Source organism: Vipera ursinii, assembly GCF_947247035.1.
Source record: "Vipera ursinii genome assembly, chromosome: 3".
Lineage (NCBI taxonomy): Eukaryota > Metazoa > Chordata > Lepidosauria > Squamata > Viperidae > Vipera > Vipera ursinii.
Genome location: NC_139516.1, coordinates 32,414,556 through 32,434,009, shown reverse-complemented (window position 1 = coordinate 32,434,009; position 19,454 = coordinate 32,414,556). Strand labels below are relative to the sequence as shown.

At 36.5% G+C, this 19,454-nt stretch overlaps 2 protein-coding genes across 3 annotated transcripts in view; one reads left to right on the top strand and one right to left on the bottom strand.

Annotated features, from left to right (window-relative positions):
- The window catches only part of ACSS2 (acyl-CoA synthetase short chain family member 2), a 66,232-nt gene extending 65,961 nt beyond the window's left edge, over positions 1 to 271 (top strand). The window contains exon 20 of the transcript XR_014491924.1: positions 204 to 271. The gene's annotated coding sequence lies outside the window, so the exon portion shown is untranslated. The remainder of the gene's footprint in view (positions 1 to 203) is intronic.
- GSS (glutathione synthetase) lies at positions 255 to 19,275 on the bottom strand. 2 transcript variants are annotated; one of them, XM_083357764.1, is made up of 13 exons: positions 19,192 to 19,275; positions 16,777 to 16,913; positions 15,928 to 16,073; positions 14,618 to 14,693; positions 12,607 to 12,746; positions 11,123 to 11,239; positions 9,989 to 10,069; positions 8,036 to 8,113; positions 6,676 to 6,742; positions 5,741 to 5,935; positions 5,412 to 5,493; positions 3,315 to 3,504; positions 255 to 571 (listed from the first exon to the last, which is right to left on the bottom strand). In XM_083357764.1, the coding sequence occupies exons 2-13, from the start codon at positions 16,903 to 16,905 to the stop codon at positions 448 to 450; spliced, it is 1,425 nt and encodes a 474-aa protein (XP_083213890.1). In that variant the 5' UTR covers positions 16,906 to 16,913; positions 19,192 to 19,275; the 3' UTR covers positions 255 to 447. The 2 variants fall into 2 exon arrangements, with proteins under 2 accessions (XP_083213890.1, XP_083213889.1); XM_083357763.1 differs by lacking the exon at positions 19,192 to 19,275 and adding an exon at positions 18,978 to 19,188.
- Between the last annotated feature and the right edge of the window lie 179 nt (positions 19,276 to 19,454).

Sequence of the window (19,454 nt, the reverse complement as noted above, 5' to 3'; positions counted from 1 at the left end):
TTGCTGTCTTACTGATACTTTTTTATATTGTTCCTTTTTATAATCACCTATCATTTACTGAGACATGAGACAACTTATGAGTCTTTCACTACTATTTTTAGTTCAAATTAGTTCTAATAAATCTGGCTGCTACAGACATTTTGCATGTTAAAGTTGGTTTTGAAATCATTTCCCACTAAACGCATCTTTTGTCTTTTTCTTAGATCTGTTGCTTTATAAAATACGGATGAGTACAGGGATCACTGAAACGGAAATGATTTTACACTTTTTATTATGTCTCTTTACCCAATGCTAGTGTTTGTGCATCTTTCAAAGGACCTTATCACAAGCACCATAAAAACCAACATGTATACATGATTCTTTTTTGTTCTCGGGTCATTTTTATGCAAGTTTGATTACCAAGTCGGCTGGTTTGGCAATCATGCCTTTAAAAAAAAGTGTCCTTTTTTATATCACATAGGGAGTATCCAAGACAGCTACACCAGCTGCTACTCCACCATCTGCATGTTCTATAGCCTTTGTTCTCAAGAGATGGCCCACATGCTTGTTCATCACAAGATTCTGACCATGTCTGCAAGGGAAAAAAAGTATAAGATTGCTCAACCATTTATCCGTAATCTTGTTATAAGCAAAGCTGCTTCATTCTAAGCAGATCATTTGTGTATGTACACTTGCTCAACAATTCTGCAATGGCAAGACAAAACACCATACTCTTCTTATAGTATCACTGAAAATATTTCAGTTGTGAGCAATGGAAGAATGTATTTATTTAAAGTATACGGCTGCCCATATTATGGCACACAACTGTGGATAGCTAACAAATGATTAAAAACACAAAATTATTTTTTTAAAAAATTGAGAAAAAGCAGGCATCTACACCATCATCTACATCATTGATCTATGCAGCCCCTTGACTCCAACTTTATTATCTCAACACTCGGGGGGGAAAGCCAGTTCTGGAGTTTTAGAGCATGGGACTGTTGTAATCCATCAGAAATCTACTTAAGAATCAGTATAGCTTAACAGGTAATACTCAAGCACAGAGTATCCAGAAATGTGCTTGGAAATAGTAGGAAGAGTATCAGGTGGTGGTAAATAGGATTACTTTCTTCTAAAATTGATTTATTTTACATTCCCCTATTATGTGGTTTCATTAAACATAGCAAGGCAGTATATTAAATTGACTAGTTGTGCTGAGGACTGGACAGATATTCCTATATGTACATGATAAATTTAATGCAACATGTAGTGATTTTTAGCACCTAGTTCATCTTTATGGTCAGTAAGTTAAATTGAATTGGATCACTAGTCTATTTAGCTTGGTACTGTCTACTGTGAACAAGTCTTGAGGCTGTAGTACATGGATGTGAAACTCGATCGTGTCACATGAAGCATTGTGATGTATCAGAATGTTATTTGCCTTTGCGGAGCAAGGGTGAGCGTGGCCTGTGCATGATGCATCTGGCCCATGGGCCACCAGTTTGAAACCCCTGCTCTAGCATAATGATTTTTAAGCCACAGCTTCAGATGCCAAGAACTGAAACGTGTGACTATTTGCATACAAAGCATGCTTTACCACCAAATATTTTATTAAAATGCTAAATTAAATTTCAGTTCAATATATATACAGTTGGGTATTTGGCACATGATTCAGAGTGCCATACATTATCAATAATCCACAATCAATCCATCCATCCATACACACACACACACACACATATACATACACACATACATACATATACACATACATACACATATGTATGTGTGTATGTGTGTATATATACACACACACACAATATAATGAATAAATAATTTTAAAAAGTATAAAAACATAAGGACATAAAGTACCAGGAAAAATTCTACTAACAGAAGCATTCTACTCTTTGATCCATGACTGGGAAAGAACCAAACGTTTTAACAATTTCAAAGACAGGCAGTCTGGGCCAATAAATCTCAAGGTGCTGCTGTTCCATCCTCACCAAAGGATATGGTCTAAAATGATAGGACCTGAGCACACCAACTCTGTGGGATCTCACAGATGAGCAGAAATAATTCAAGATGGACAATTCCACTAATAACCTGGCCCATAGCCATGAAGGGTTTTACAGATTGTAAGAATCAATACCTTCAATTGAAAGTGGAGGCTCACTGCTAAGCAGCAGTGATAATGATAATTAAGGGTAGCCCCATGAAATGCACATGGTAGTAATCCATCTGAGATGCCCAAGATATGAATTGTCATAAGCAGGGCCTCTTGATCCAGCAGCAGATGCAACTGGCACACAAGGTGGAACTGTGCACAGAGTCATAGCTGCTACCTGCTCTTCAAGCAGGAGCTATAAGATAGAAGGACCCATATTGTGCACTAGTTCTACCTGAAGAAGTGTAACTCTGTCCTGGAAATCTCTGGATCCAGGCAGTACTACAGTCACTAGGTCTTGAGGGTAGAGTGTTTTCCCCCATCCAAGTCCCTATGGCTTTCACACAACAGTATCACAAGAAGGCTTGTGGTGGAAATATATAACTGAGTGTCATCAACATCTGATAACTCTGCTGATATATGACCTCACCAGCAGTCTGGAAAGTGGGAAGAGAACTGAGCCTTAAGATATTCCACAAAGAAAGGACCTTGGGCTAGATCTTTCTCTCCCTTCATTAATGCTAACTGAACACCAGAGGAAGGACGAGTACCACCTCAATACCATGCCTCCCATTCCCAAACCCCTGAGCTGGTTCAGAAGGGTATTTTATCAAATGTCACCGAGAGTTCAATAAGATGGATGGACCAATCCCATTCTGGTTCTGTCACAAGTCATCACCAAATATGACAAATGTTGCCTTCATACCATGTTCAGGTAGGAAAGGAAACCCAACTGAAAGGGATCCAGATAATTATGCCTCAGCCAGAACCTTTTGAAACTGTAGCCTGACCTTGTTCTCAACACGGAGACAGGCCAGAAACTGTCTGACAGAATTGAATCCAGCAGTGAGACTTAGAAGAGGGTGACAGATGTGACTCCTACTGAAGTGCAGGTAGGCCCATCCCCTCTCAAGAAAGAATTCGCCATTGCTTGGACCCAATCTCATGTTACCTCCTGGGAGGCCTTAAACGAAACAGGAGTGGCATGAATTTAAAATACAGGTGCATGCACTCACACTACCCTGGAGCTGTCTATTTCTTCAGGGCCAACAGGAACTTCCCAGATAACCATTATTCCTTATGCACTTCATGTACAGATTTTATGCAGTGTTAGCAATTTTTTTTTAAAAAAACTGCAGACAAATAGGAATGTAAAATTTTGGTATCTCACCTGACATAGACTCCAAAGATTCCCAATTCAGACACACATTCTGATATTTTCAGTGGACAATGAGCCCTCAATAAGTAATTTAGTGTTGGGAGAGGCTTTATCTTATCCATAAGAATATAAGAAGTCCTCTCAGAACTGTCCTTAATTTTCTCCAGAACTTGCTTGAGCTCATCTCCATAGAGATTATTTCCTGGCAATGCAATAGAAGTTAATATTAAGACAAAACAAAAGTGTTAATTTGTACGTTAGGTTCTTATCCCATCCAGCAGTATCAAGCATGAAAGACAAGTTGAAAGGATAAATAAGAGTTTCCTGTAATTGGCAACATTTTACATGGATAGATTTGCATTTCTCCCCAAAACTGTACAACATACCATGTGTATGTGTGATCTGATAAAAAAGCATTTTTTGTAAGATTTGTGGAAGGTAACTTCATAGTGGAATGCCTCTTTATTGCTTAGTTAATGCTAGATTTGCTGTAATTTAATAGATGATATTAGGGACGCGGTGGCTCAGTGGGTTAGGACGCTGAGCTTGTCGATCGGAAGGTCGGCAGTTTGGCGGGTCGAATCCCGAGTGCCGTGTAACAGAGTGAGCGCCTGTTACTCGTCCCAGCTTCTGCCAACCTAGCAGTTCGAAAGCACGTAAAAATGAAAGTAGAAAAATAGGGACCACTACGGTGGGAAGGTAACAGCGTTCCGTGCGCCTTTGGCATCTAGTCATGCCGGCCACATGACCACGGAGATGTCCTCGGACAAGCGCTGGCTCTTCGGCTTTGAAACGGAGATGAGCACCGGCCCCTAGAGTCGGAAACGACTAGCACGCATGTGCGGGGGAAACTTTACCTTTACCTTTAATAGATGATATTAAGTATTTCTATAGTATTTCAAACTGTAGATAAGAAATGTTTATGGAATAACTAAATTCTTCCAGCATAGCAGAATTAACTTTTGGTTAAACTATCAGCAAGCAACATTTTCATCCTTTAGAAGTTTTCAGAATCACCAAGTCAGAGATAATCGTAACTGTTAAGTATTACAAAAAATTAAAAATTGATAAATTACTCAATATTTTCTACTTAATATTAGCCCTATTCAGGAGTTTAATTAACTGAAATTGTATAAACAAACTGTAACTTTAAAACATACTATATAAATAAACTGTATTTTAACAGTTAACAGGCAATGGAAGTTGACACTCTTACCCCTGCTATTATTTTACTAAGAGATCTGCATATAATGAACATTTCTGCACACAGTGGGGAATGTATATACGGTAATCTCAAACTCTTTTGGAGTTACAAACAGCATAAACATTTCTACTTACTTATATATGAAGGCTCTCTTCTCTGCAGATATTTGCATTATATGCACATTGAGTACAGAACAGGTTCTATCTCAAACATGGTATAAATGAAGTTCATATGTTTATATAACTTTTAAGCAGAATGCCTAAATAGCTCTACTGTTCTGCTATTGTAGAATTTATGTGTCTGAAGGTGATTTCAGACTTTTCTTATTTGCAATGAAGATACTACAGATTTTTGAAAATATTCTGGAGCTGAAATTTTGATTCTGAACATATTTAAACACTATTGTATAACTCTTAGATATCTGATGGTATTCCCTAACGCTAAGTGGTTTTAGAACCAGGGCTTTTTTCCTCATAGAACGCTCAGAACGGAGTTCCGGCACCTTTTTTGGATGGAACCTTGTAGGATAGGCAAGCCGGGTTGTATGACATGTGTAAGTTCCAGCACCTTTTTCTTTTACAAAAAAAGCACTGTTTAGAACCATTATTATGTTTATACATATACCATGTTCAGATAGGAAACCCAACTGAAAGGGATCCAGATAATTATGCCTCAGCCAGAACCTTTGAAACTGTAGCCTGATCATGTTCTCAACAAGGAGACAGACCAGAAACTGACTGAATCCAGCAATGAGACTTAGAAGATGGTGACAGACGTGACTCCTTCTGAAGTGCAGGTAGGCCCATCCCCTCTCAAAGAAGAATTCTCCACAATATAATATATATTATTATGATTAAAAAATAAATTATTAGAACTTTCATTATATAAGCCCAGAAAATAATTACCTCCTCCTTCCCGTTGTGGTTTTAACACGAATCGATCTGGATCAGCAATAGCAATGGCAACCATCTTATCACCCTCTTCATCCTTGAGGAAAAGTAGACTGTTGCAATGTAGTCATACCAAATGCTTAGCCCTTAACCTTTAATATTCCAGTACATATTAAACATACATAAGAGCCCTAGACAAAAATTAAAATTCATAATTTACCAAAAGATTTTATTAAAGGTATATATTTTATATGTATTATCGCTATGCTCTTCAATTTTATACTGCATTATAGCACTGCATATATTAAATGTACATTACTACATTACAACACATTACTACTTACCAGTTCCAAGGAGTAGAGACCTGTGAACGTTGCTCTCAATCGAGCCACTACTTCTGGTTCATTTGGCAAGAACCTTTCCAGGACTCCTGGTCGGCTGAGCTCCTGCTGAACTTTTTTAGTTCCAACAAGTTGTGTAGCTATATCAGGACATTTAACTGCTCTGGACTTTTCCAGTAATAACCGTGCCTCCCAGTTCTTAAAACAAAGAAGATAATTTCATTACAGATGCTTTTGTAACATGTTATATTTAAGACATTTTATAACTCTTGTATATCATACAGCTGAAGAAACCTTTATCTGATATGTTCCTTCTCCCCCTTGTATCTGCATCTTCTGCAATAAACTAACAAAAACTTACTCCATGAAAACTGCAGGACAAAAGAAAAATTAGCATATCTCTACAGAATCTTTTAGTATAAAAACTGATAAAATTATGTATATATCACTACTGTTTAATCAGGTAAGAAGATAATCCTCTGAGTACCTAAATATTAGCAAAAGATATACACAAAAATATCTCTTTATCCATTTGGACATGTCAGTCAAAAGTACCACTACTATTAAACTTACAAAGTAATTCCTCCGTCTTTCAATTGAAATAATTTCAGAATTTTGTCATTGTTTTCTAAATAATTTAGAAAGGAAGTCATATAAGCATCTTAGCAATGGAATGGCAATGATCAATTTAAATTAATTCAGAGAAAGACAGCCAACTATCATAGAAAGAATGGAATAATTTTCAGTGAATTTATTTCATATGGACCAAACTCTTAGCATAATTTCATTTTAATTGTATACAATACTTCTGCATTATTTCTGTTTAATTATGTGATTTAGACTGTTTTAGTTCACCCTGAAATATGTGATAATTGTCTAATTGGTCCTTAAAGTAAATTATATATCTTATGCCTGTTAAAGATCATTATGGTACTAACCTGTTCATTATAACTGCTTGGCATATAGCCTTCCCTGTAGTATACCACTGCTACTTCCTGCCCATCTCTGAAACAGAGAGCAAATATGTAAGAAGTTATGTTTCCGACAGAATGAGCTTTTCAAAGGACTCTGAGGCATTGTTTACCTTAAAAGTCTTTTATTAGCCCTATAACATCGGCAAAGCTTGCTAAGAGAAGCTGGAGTCTGAATTCCCCTCCCCTTAGCACAATATGTTAAGCCCAATTGTCCTCCTTTTCATTGCTGTCATAAATCACATTCTCCAATTAATTTGAAGGGTCAGTTTTCCCTTCTGTTAGACAACCCGCCAAATTCTTATTTTCTCTTATTTCCTAACAGCCTTGAGGGACATTCTTCCTCCTCCCTCCCAGCAATAACCAATTCTAGCTTTAATAGTAACACACAAGTTTAACATATGAAATAGCTGCTTCTTCATCTTTTGTCAAAACAAGAACATTCGATGTTAGCAGCATTGACATAAGCACTTTTCTTCCTTTTTAAGCCCTCCATTTCTAAACAATTCTCTCTCTCACTCTCACTCACTCTCTCACACACACACACAAACAATGCAACACATTCTATTAATGCAAAGTAGATTTCTATTAATTTTGAATGCTTTGATTACATTTTCAAAAACATTACATTCACTTATGTAAAACCAGCATTATCAAACAGATCATTCTATCACAGTTCTACTGATAAATAATAACTGATTTCCAATCTTTCAGTGAATTAGCTGTGTTAAGGACTGAAACTGCTTTAATAGCAACCAGGACATCATTCACCTAAATTCTTGAATGAACTCTATTTTCATCAGTACTAATGTAGTCATTCATTAGCTACTTATTAAAAGAGTTATTTCACATATCCAGTTAAAAACAATTTTTTATTTATATTCTGGTGGTCATGTGAACATTTCCAAACAGCTGGTACTATTTTTTTTAACAAATGCAACCAAATATTTTGTAGTGCTCAAACACTATAAGTGATATCGGTAGATATATGAAAATTAAGCTTACATTTGAGCAATCTATGTCCTAATCTTGGCTGACAGAGTTACTGCTCTTTGCCAAATGCGAAAACTGCTTTCCATGTTGACGAAAGGTCTTTGGAAGGTGAGACATTGCAAAGAAATCTGGCCTTTTGATGCTATGGAAAATGTTAGTTAAAAAGAGGCTATGATGTTGTGGCAAAACTACTGCCTTGATTCAGCAAAGCTTTTCTAAAATGACATTAGAGGCTGGATGTAGGCAACAATGTTTTCCACCTAAGATAATTAATATATTGTATTACCACTAGTGTTTAATAAAATTCGGCAGCAGACTTATGGATGCTACTTACATATACAATTTCTTTTCACTTTCCAAAGAGGCTTTTTCAAACACATCTTTAAAACTTTTTCGGATCACCTTGATATTCCTTAGGGTGCAAGAAAGACAAAAAATGCCATTTTAAATAGAAATCAAGTGTTTTCAAGTAAAAAAGGGCTTTCATTGTATGTGTAACTAATGCAGAAGAATTTCTTGCTAAAAATGCAGCAGTTAAAGGGATGGCAAATCTCTGGGTTAGATAGTTTTCATCCAGGAGTTATATAAAAATCAAATATAAAATAGCTGATCTAACAAAAATATTTAATACAGTTGAATGATCAATTTTTCTGTCAGGAAAAGTAACTAAACTAGTATCAGCAGTGCTTTTTTGTGATAGGACGGTCAGAACGGAGTTCCCGCACCTTTTTTGGATGGAACCTTGTAGGGTAGGCAAGGTGGGTTGTATAACGTGTGAGTTCCGGCATCTTTTTCTTTTACAAAAAAAGCACTGAGTATCAGTCTTTAAATATGTATGATCCTTTTAATAACATTTTATTTAATAATACTTTGAGGAACATTATTATTAAATATAAAAATCTTAAGGATACCAAAAGACAAGCTTGCTGATGAAGAATCAGAACAACTTCTGTAAGTCTGACACCATTTATCTTTTAGAATTAATGGGACATAGGGGGAACATCAAAGAGAAGAACTAGTGTTATGAGAAGGGACAGAGTGCTGGTATAGTTATTAATATGCTACATTTGATAACGTATAAATATGCCTATTATTGGGTTAGGTTTCATTTAGCCTGCATTAATGAGATAGGTTTTCTCTGGAGTTTACAATCTTTTTATTTACTTGGAAAAAATTCACATAGGATCAAGATGAGCTTGGTTGGGGAAATGATAACTTGGCAATTGTAGCAGTGTGAGTTGACTTTGACATATTGATCATAACACTAATTGACAATGTGTTCTCTTAAGATGAAGAACATTGATGTTTTTCTCTTAAACTTCAGATGACTAATACTTTTTGTAGTAGACATCCAATGTTAACTGGACTAACATAAAAATGATGTTTTGGTTAAGCCCTGAGCCAGAGCTATTGAGGAGGATGTTCTGAGGCCATGTGGTAGCACTGAGTGTCCCAAGGGCTATGTTCAGTTACTATGGACTATATTGAATTGTGGAGTTCATGGTAGCTGAGAAGCATCACAGAACGTCATTTCTCCATTAATAAAATCTATGTGTTGTAAGCACTAGCATCACAGAGCACACATTTTTTTGTAGTTTTGAAACAGAAAAAAAAGCTTTGTACAGAAAAACCAAATGACGTAGTTAGCAGAATTCAAGCTGGAAAAAAAATTGCTCTTTGCAATGAAGTGAGAATCTTCTGGGATAGAAAAGAGTTAAAATTCTGGGACTGCATATCAAAATCAAGGAAAAAGATAATAGCAAACAATGTTTAACTGTTTCACAAGAAAATTAATGGTCTTGGTCATACTTTTATTACTATTACTTTGGGCAGCAGAGAGCTGCTACATATAAGACAGTTATTAAAAATAACATGCCTGAGATTTTGGAAGAGATGGATATTCATTGTTTTCCTTTGTGTTAGTTTCTCAGCCTTGTTTTAATAGTTTTAAAATTTGAATATTTATCTTCAAAATATATGTTAAGAAACCAAATATTAATGATGTAAGCTTTCAGGGAATTAATTTAACAGCAGAGATATGCTTGAAGTATTCAAATATGAAATATCCAATTTCAAGCGCAAAAAACAGCCCCACGTCAAATGTAAAACAGCTGTTTCAAGTACAAAACAGGACTGCTTGGAATATTCAAAAAAGTCTATCTAGATCAAAAACAGGAATTCTGTTTCAAACTCAAAACACTTATTTCAAATTTGAAACATTCAGCTTAAGATATTTTGCCCAGCACTACTGGAAAGTATGCTGATCCTAATTATATGAGACTGTTACCTTCTCCATAATTCATTTTCTATACAGCGTTGGTCAAAAATATTTCTCTGAGCCTCTTCAACCAGAAACATCACCACTGCTCTGAAATAAAAATACATTATGGAGTAATTGCATTAATTAAAGTGTTCTAATTTTGAAATACATTATTTAGTGTTTGTTACATATTGTGTAGCATCCAGAAATGGAGACTGACAATCTGCAAGAATACAAAGGCAAAATGTGCTTGTACAAATACAGTACTATGTTCTTAGGAGCAATGCAATTTTTATGTTCTTAAAAAAAGTAAATATAACAAAACAGTTGTATTAAAGCTGAGCTAGACGTAATACATTATTTTTCCTTAAAATAATGTGTCTCACCCTCCCAGTATTATCAGTCTCATATTTCTTCTAGTCTTCAACCCTTTAAAATTGTTTTGGCCAACCACAAAAAGGAATCTACAAAAATAATTTTCACTTTATGCACTTATGTATACATAATCTCAATATTTATGCAATCCTCTAGGAAGTTTGGGATGATCTCCTATTTGTCTCTTTGCTCACAATATGGTTGTCAATCCTTCACATACTGTACAATAAATATTGCATGGCCTCACTCCATTTCCTGCTTATTTCCACTGATTTTTTTTGAAGCTCCAGTCATAGTCTTCTGTTACTGTTGCCACTATTCTGCTTCCTACCTTTAGATCTTATTGCCTTCAGAGATCACTACTATCACCATTCATGGACTATTGAAATGCATTTTAAATGGGGCTACCCTTGAAGACCACAAAGAGGCTGCAGCTGGTCCAAAATATGGCAAAGTCAGCAGTAATTAGTATGCTATGATACGCCCAAAGCAGTAGAGATTTACTGCTTTGCAAACTGCACTGGTTACCAGATGGTTTCCAGGGGCTTCCAGGTCTAATTCAAGATTGCAACTTATAAAGCCTTTCATGACATAGGACCAGGTTATTTGAGGAGTTGCCAATTCGTCCAATGGTTTCTGTCCATCTGGTGAGATTAGGCAGAGTGGGTGTGCTTTATGTCTCTTCAATTAAACCTAGGAAGCATGCCTTCTCTTTCACAGGGCATCAGGTATTCATAAAAATAACATGTACAGCAATGCAGATATTTTATAGGCTGCTTATCTTACCTATCTGAGCCGTAGAGTTCCCAAGCTCTTGCAATGCCCATTGCAATTCCTTTGGATGGATTATTGGAAAGCAATTTTGAGGCTTCCTTTGATTTCCCCAAAACATTCATCACATGCCTATGATTGGGATACATAGATACAGAAGTCATAAAAGATTGAGGATACACAACTGCCAGGACAAAGCTATTAGAGGTAAAAGATCTAAACACTTTCTGAAACATACACTCTAAAAATCCTTTATGAGTAATGCACACATATACAAAACGATTTCAGTTGCAAAATTAAAACAAACATGGAAAGATTATCATTGCCATATATTTTGTGGTCAAAGCATCTATTTATTCAAGGGTGCTATTAATAAATGTTATTATAAAATACATTCTGAATTTGGCAACAGGTTTAATCAAGCCACAACCCATCAAAATGGCAAGACAGAAAACAAACTCCTCACTCTCACAGTGATTTTACCTAGTTGGATAATGAAACATTTGCAAGCACAAAACCAACTTCAGAGAGCACCAAGGACTCCGTAGTTCAAGCTGAGCTTTATTCTCCACTGTATCGAAACTGTCTGTCTTTTATAACTGCACCTTACAAGTGCAGCAACAATAATTCAAGGCAAAAGTCAGATGAAGAATTTTGAAGAAACTCAGCTTTATTTTTTAATAAAGCAAGCATAAAGAATCAATTTATGATATTGATGGTTAGAAGGATTCAGAATTTTATGCTGATGCCTTTACAGTTGCAGTGGGAATATACCAAGAGAAAGAACTTCTCCCATGGTGCTTGATACTGGATGAGCAATAAGCTCTCAAGTAGGTTGCATAGATGAGAAGGTGGCAGCTTTGAATTCAAGTTTTTTTATTTATTAAATTTATATACCACCCATCTCTCTTTCAAACGACTCTGGGTGGCTCACAATATCAAAAAGTACAAAACATTAAAATATTAAACATTTAAATACACAGATTAAATTAAAAAACAGATTCAATGGGCTGGGGGTGGGGAGTCTTCCCAGTCCACTAACCACCTCCAGCATGGAACATCCCCTTTGGAGCCCCAGGCCAAATGTCAGAGCCAGGTTTTGAGACTCTTTCAGAAGGCCAAAAAAATGGGAGTGAATCTCATCTTGAGGGGCAGGATGTTCCAGAGAATAGATATAAGTACCGGTAGCTTATATTCTCAGATGGACCTTGACTAAGGCATTTCAACTATCCCTTTCTCATATGTTTCTGCTCTATCTGAGCCAGCCAAAATTTAGTGATACATGATATATTTAAGAAGCCTTAAAATAAGAGTTGAAAACTTGCTGGATGAAGTCACAAAAGGTGAAGGGCAAATCTTCAGCATTTTACACAACTTCCTGCCATCCCTATTACAGAATACAAACAGTCCTGAATTAAATATTCACAAGCAAGCAAAGGGCAGAATTCCAGTCAACTGTGATACACAGTGAAAGAACCCAGGTTTACTGGCAACCTTACCGATGTACTGTAGTGGTTCGAGATGTGAGGCCTCCAAAGCTTGCAGCAATGGTGTTTATTTCTACTTGTTTTAGAGCTGCAGAACCATCTGCACCATAGTCAAACATGTAATCAGAGCGATTGATTCCTAAAACCACTGACTAAGTAAGACAGAAACAGAAGTAAGACAGTAAGAGAAACTTGCCACTATATCAGAAGCTATAGTGGGGGAAGTATTCCAAAAGGAGATTTATTCTGCATTATTATTCATTGAATATCAGTTTGTTAACTAAGCACTTAACCATAAAATAACCCACGTGACAGCTGTTCTGGTACTAGCTTTGTTTCCATAGGGACTGACTACCAAGGGACGTTTTAAAGGAGAATTTTTCTATTGGTAATAGGGTAAAGGTTTAGGGTTAGAAGTCCATGGCATTGGCTGATATAAATAGTTACACTGCCTTGTAGAACACATTACAATAGCCCACATGGGAGTTGATTAGTGCATGAGCAACTGTGAGCAGAGCATAACAATGGAGTCACAGAGACTCCCCAAATTTTAGATCATTTTGCCACTGCTTTGACAGGAAAACTGGACTGAGTGTGTGACCACTGTCTTGCATCAGGTTCTGGATGACTTGGGATAGTCCAAGCCTGGCATGGATGCCATGAACCTTTGAGCCACATCAGACCCCCTCCCAAGAAATGCAGACTGAAATCACCAGAACAATAAGCAATTTAGTATTTGCTAAAGTCTTAGTCTCTGATTCAGCATGATATGTTAGTTTTAGTGTAAGTATCTAGGGTAAATGGTAGTTTTAGAATTATATAGGATAACCTGTTTCAATAACTTAGTGGTTCAGATGATCCTCAGTTAATAACCACTTGTTCAGTGACCAAACTTATGATAGTGCTGAACAAAGGTTACTTATGATAGGTCCTTGAAGTTCTAGCCATCGGAGCACTCCTGTGGTCACTTGCCTCCATTTTGTAACCTTCCCTGCTGGCTTCTCACAAGTAATGTCTTTGGAGAAGTTGGTAGGAAATCAGAAAGTTAAAATCTTATGAGGTACTCATTTAACTGTCTGTGATTCACTTAATGGTAATTGGGAACAGTCAGAACTGCAATCACTACATGGTGCAGTCATGTGAGCTCATGCTTTATGACTGTGTAACTTTGCAGCAGGAGTTACTATTGTTAAGCAAGGACTACTTGCCCTCTGTTTCGATAGGGGTTGCCTGACAAGATAACTTTTAGGGTACTTTTCCCTATAGTTAGGTTTAGGTTTCATTTTGCTTTACATTTAATGAGAAGATGACGTTTTCTGTGAATGTTTTCCATTAGTAAAAGCATTACAGTTATGTTTTAGGAACTGCTTGCTATTAAAATTTTAGGTTAAAAATTAATATTGGTGGGGCTATGAGAAATTAGGATAAAAGTTAAGGATTTTTGACATCTTGGATTCACTTTCACGTGAGGATTAGCTTTAGGTTGATTTATCAAACTCACGTCAGAAGGTCTGAGGTACTTCCGGGTAGAAAGGATTAGCCGGTGACATCATCGTTGCCTGGGTGGCACTCAGTTGGGGGCTTCTTTCATGTACCCAGCAAGAGCTGGAGTGAAGAATGGGAGCTCACCCTGCCCTATGGCAGCACTCGGATCTTGAACAGGGGCTTGCTAACCTCCAACCCAGCATTCTAACCACATGAGCCACCGTGCTCCTGGCTGATTTATGCAAATGATAATGTTAGGTTTATGTTACATGAGGACCACCTGTCAAGGTAATTGGTAGGGCAAAAAAATTTACCAGTAGGCTGAAGTTAGGGTTAGGTTTCCTTGAGGTACAAGATTGCATTTAATAGGTGGCTAGAACATGCATTTATTCCTCATATTTATGAAACTGCACATTTCACAATAAACTGTGGGTGACGTTGGGGTGAGTCTTTATTATTATTGATATTTTTAAGTTTAATGCTATAAGGATTATATGTTTGAAATAAATCAGTAGCTTTAGCAGTTTTTATGAAATACCTGAGCAATTCCTTCATCCAAAACCTGCTTGTAAATTTTAAACAGTTGAGCTGTAAAGTCATCCACTTTAATGATACTAAGAAGAAGTAGAAAACAGATCATATGTAGAATTCAGACTTACTGTAAAAATACAAGAATCATCTTGATCTAAAACCATTTTAAAAAACACACAAAGTTCCCTAGAATTCTTCACAAGTAGGACAGAGAAGTCCAAATATTAGATCAAATATTTTAGAGTGATGTTTATTCCTCCATAGCATTTTCTATTTGTGGTACAAAGTTGCTCATTATATAAAAATAGGCTAGCAGGAAACATCTTGAATGAGCCTATATTTTTTTTAAAAAAATATACCATTTTAGGAAAATATTTATTACTAGGAAGGGTTTTTTTTCATTATTTTCCTCCGTTTACTGCATGGCTGTTATTTCTTTTAAAAATCCAGTTCTTCATATTTCTGATGCTATTTATGTGCAGCAATTTATGTGCAAAAAATCATCTCAAAATGTATACATTAATTTTCAACATATACATAATGCCTGGGAATTCACATTATGTTTTTTCAACTGTCATGTAACCACTAGAATCACAAGACCATTCAGATGAAAAAGTATAGCAATCTTAGAATCTATAATATATATACCACTTAAACATGACAGAACAAGAAGTGCTATGCTGGTTGATATTTATTTACTTAGAAATAAATTTATAATGTGTTTCCTTAGTTTTCCAATCATTTCCAAACAATTAGACAAATATCACTGGAATAAAATAGACACAGAGAGAATGCTGATATGAACAGTGAGGAAGAATGTATGAATGTTCCTTCTTCATTCCACTAAATCAATTTTAATACAAGTTGTCGTTAATGGCCATAATTAATTAGGACCCACAATTGAGTTGCTAAGCAACATAGTTAAGTGAAACATCATGTAACTGTGCCCGACTTATGAGATCAGTTCCACTATAGCAATTCACCCGTAATCATTAAAAATGACATCATGTGATAATGACTTGAAACTTCTGCTAGCTTCCCCACTGACTTTGCTTGTCAGAAGTTGGCTGTGAAGCTTGTAAATGGTAAACATGGGTCAGTTTAAAAGCACCTGAATCACAATCACATGACGACGGGGTGCTGGAACAGTTATAAATTCAAGGACCAGATGTAAAACTGCTTTTTCAACAATCTGAAATGTAAATCTGAACAGTCACTATACAAAGAAGTTGTTAACCGAGGACTATCCATCCAGCAACTGAAAATTGCAACTGAAATAGTCCCCCCCCCCCGTTAATATATAATAGGCAGACATACCTGGCAAGAGTGCACTCTAGGAATTCTGTATCCTGGCTAACTTTATCCACTAGCAGGTTAAAGTCTTGTTGAATGGAATAGGCTTGTTCAAGCAGACTTTTTGGTACTGGAGATGGGAGCAATGTAAAAGGTGCATAATTCACAACCTGTTAAACAAAGTAAAAGCAATGGATATGGTGGCTCATTCCCTTTGAACAAGTAACCAAATGAGGCTCTTTCAAGCTTTTAAAGCATACTGAAAGTATGTAGTGGAGGCAACTTAATAGCATTACAGCAGAATTATAATGACAGCATTATGTACTTTCAGAAGCAGAGCTTTAATGGAAACAAGTGTTCCATAAATGACATAGCTGCAAAGGAAAGGCAAATGGGAGCAAATAAAAGAAACAGAGCTTTCCATGTATGTTGTGTCACTTTGACCTGCTTGCTCACATTGGATCACTACAAGCTGCCAGATTCGTTAATGGTAACATACATAGAAAAAATTACCACAGAGACAAATTACTGCAAATGTGGCTTTACAGGCAGAAAATTGTCAGCTATGTTCATTGACCATTATATGATGTAATTTCTCTACCCATGTAGATATGCAAGTATATAAAATGATAGTGAAAAATGAGCAGTACATATAACAAATATAAAATAGTTATGGTTTTCAATCAATCAATCTAGGAATAAAGGACATATAACTAATAAAGTTGTAGGGGGTATAGATATAGTTAAGTAACTACTGAGCAATAATACAATATTGCTATACAATAACGTAAGTACTTGTCTTAAGACCTGTCAAGTAGGTATCTATGTGGTGCTATGAAAATTTTGCAACATGAATTCTAGTTTTGAACTTACATCAGAAGCATTGGGGTCATCTTTGGTCCTCATTAGAACACCTTCAAGTAGTGCTACATCTATTGCGATTGGAGCCACATATTGAATGAGCTGCACATTTTGCAAAATATCTTTCCAAAGCGTAGTCATTGCAAAGACTGAAAAAGACACAATAAAATTCTAAAAATGGTATTTTACACACAGACACATGATGATGTGCAGAATAAAAATAAGATTCCATATCTATTAAAAAGATCATATTGCAATAATAATATTAAGTTGTACAATACATTTAAAACAGTGTGGAAGCTTGATATTTAACCATCCAAATAATTAGCAAAAGGCAGATTGGAACATAATTACATTTTAAAGATTGATTTAAAATTTTCACAATGTGTTGGAAGGAATTTGTATAAGTTTGAGCCGCCACCAAGTTGATCTTATTCACGGATAATTAGTCCTAAAAAACACTATCAGCCTAAAATATATCTGGGAGTACATCCCACAAAAAATATAGTGGTACTTTATATAGTAGCATTCAAAGTCTCTTAGTGAATTTCACACTTGACCAAAGGCATGAGAATACATATCTAACTCTTAGATCCAAGATATAAGTTCATGAACAATTAAGAGACTGATCTTTAAGTCTTATTTTTATTGAAGTAAACATAAAAACAAATGAAATACAAAATTCATGGATAGCAAATAGCAATTTTCCTTCCAATTACACACAGGCACACATACACACACAGAGGAAACACTGTTTTACAAAAATATACTGAATGATTCCTAAATACATAGTTATGAAGCACCTCAAAATGAAATAGTATTGTAGATAAAATCAGATTTTCATGACCGCTGGAGAACAGAATGAGTGAAGTACACTACTGTATCATTATATTCTGTCCATCCCCAGAACTTTCCTCTTTGTTGGTATAGATTTCACATAGTCATCAATTTATAATGCTGTCTTTTGTAACAATGTCTGTGTCTATGTAACCTGTGTCTGAGCTCCAAGAATACTTTTTTTCCATGTATCTTTATTTGAGATACAGAAATATCCTATTAACAATCATGCTAAACAAAAATGCACTGATTGAATATCTTTTTTTATCAGAGGAATCCCCCAATTTCTGATTATTTTTAGTGTAATCTGGCAGTTATACCTCTGGGCAAAGCAGTAATCTATTAACAATAATCATGACACGTGTCTCTATGAGCCAAGAAGTACAATATGGATCTTGAGATATGGATCTTGACAACCTATGTCAGAACAGCAATTACAATCTTTTAAAACATTATACAGAAACCCAGGCTAATGGAATAGTTTGTTCATGCTAAACAATGTAACCAAACACTGTAATTATGAGTTACTTTAGAAAGAATTTAAGCTATTTACTTCAACAAGTATAAAACAACTTTGTTTTACTATTGTGACTTGCAACCTTATCCCTTACTGGTAGTAATCTGGATAGCTACACACACTGCAATAATTCCTTTTCCTAATCTGTTATAAAGAAGTGTGAAAAAATACAAGACCCATTCCCTTTATTAAAATATTATATATCTATGGCTGAAACCATAGAAGAAAAAGATCAGTTATCTCTGAAACACGCTAGTATTGTTTTAACCTCAATTAAAATAAATGAAAGCAAACAAAGGAGTGGGGGGAAAAAAAATCTCAACCCTCGTACACCAAAAGCAAATGCTGAATCATCTATGATGGCCTGTCTCTAGTTAATAAGTGTTTTTAATCACTCTTTCCCCCCCCCACGCCTCTTTCTGTAAACGACAGCATCTTTTAGAACAGATGTGCCTTCTTTTCCATCATAAAATTATTTGACAGTTCCGTTATAGTAGTTTTTAAAGAATCTATAGCCATGTTTGCCTCTCAGGATTGACCTCGTATTCAATATTGGCTAGCTTTGGTCCCGCTCCATTTCAGCTTCTCCAAGCCCCTCGGCAGCTGCTTAACTCTTTAGACCAGGGGTCTTCAAACTTGGCCCTTTTCTGACTTGTGGACTTCAACTCCCAGAATTCCTCAGCCAGCATACGCTGGCTGAGGAATTCTGGGAATTGAAGTCCACAAGTCATAAAAGGGACAAGTTTGAAGACCCCTGCAGTTTAGACCATTCCCACCCACCCCCAATCGTTGTCAGAAAGGACAAACGCTCCTCTGCGTCCTTCTGCCCTCAACAGTCCCGCACCCCGCCTTTTGTCACCTGAGAAAGACTCTGGGTTAATGGGCACCCCTGGGTCCTCCCATTTCTCCTTTCCAGCGGGCGAGGAAAGGCGCCGGACGCTACATCCTCGGCTCAGAGCACCGATACTCATTAACGCGACGGGACCCTTCCGCGGATTTAAAATTCTCTGCAACCCTTGAAAAACAGAAGACATATATCCCGCCGCCCAGGCGCCCACCCACCCACTCGGTACCTGAGACCGCTCTGACGGGATTCCACAACTATGTCCGCTCAGAAAAACCCCTCACCGATTGGCTACTCTTTCAGCCTATCCACGAACACCAGTGTCCTTTCCACTGATTGACAGGAGTCTCGTGTAATCATATCGGAAAAGTACACACACACAAAAAGGCGGACAAAGGCGGAGCCTATGCAAATACGGAGGCGGGTCCCGGAGCCCTCCGCTCCTGCTCTTTACCTGATGCGTGTTTCTCTGGGAGTTGTTTTTTTTTCATG

Coding starts and splice junctions, on each gene's coding strand:
- GSS (XM_083357763.1), bottom strand. CDS start 19,152: ATGTCTTCTGTTTTTCAAGGGTTGCAGAGAATTTTAAATCCGCGGAAG. Junction 11,240..12,606: donor CGAACCACTACAGTACATCG/GTAAGGTTGCCA, acceptor TCCCAATCATAG/GCATGTGATGAATGTTTTGG. Junction 6,743..8,035: donor AGTGAAAAGAAATTGTATAT/GTAAGTAGCATC, acceptor TCTCTGTTTCAG/AGATGGGCAGGAAGTAGCAG.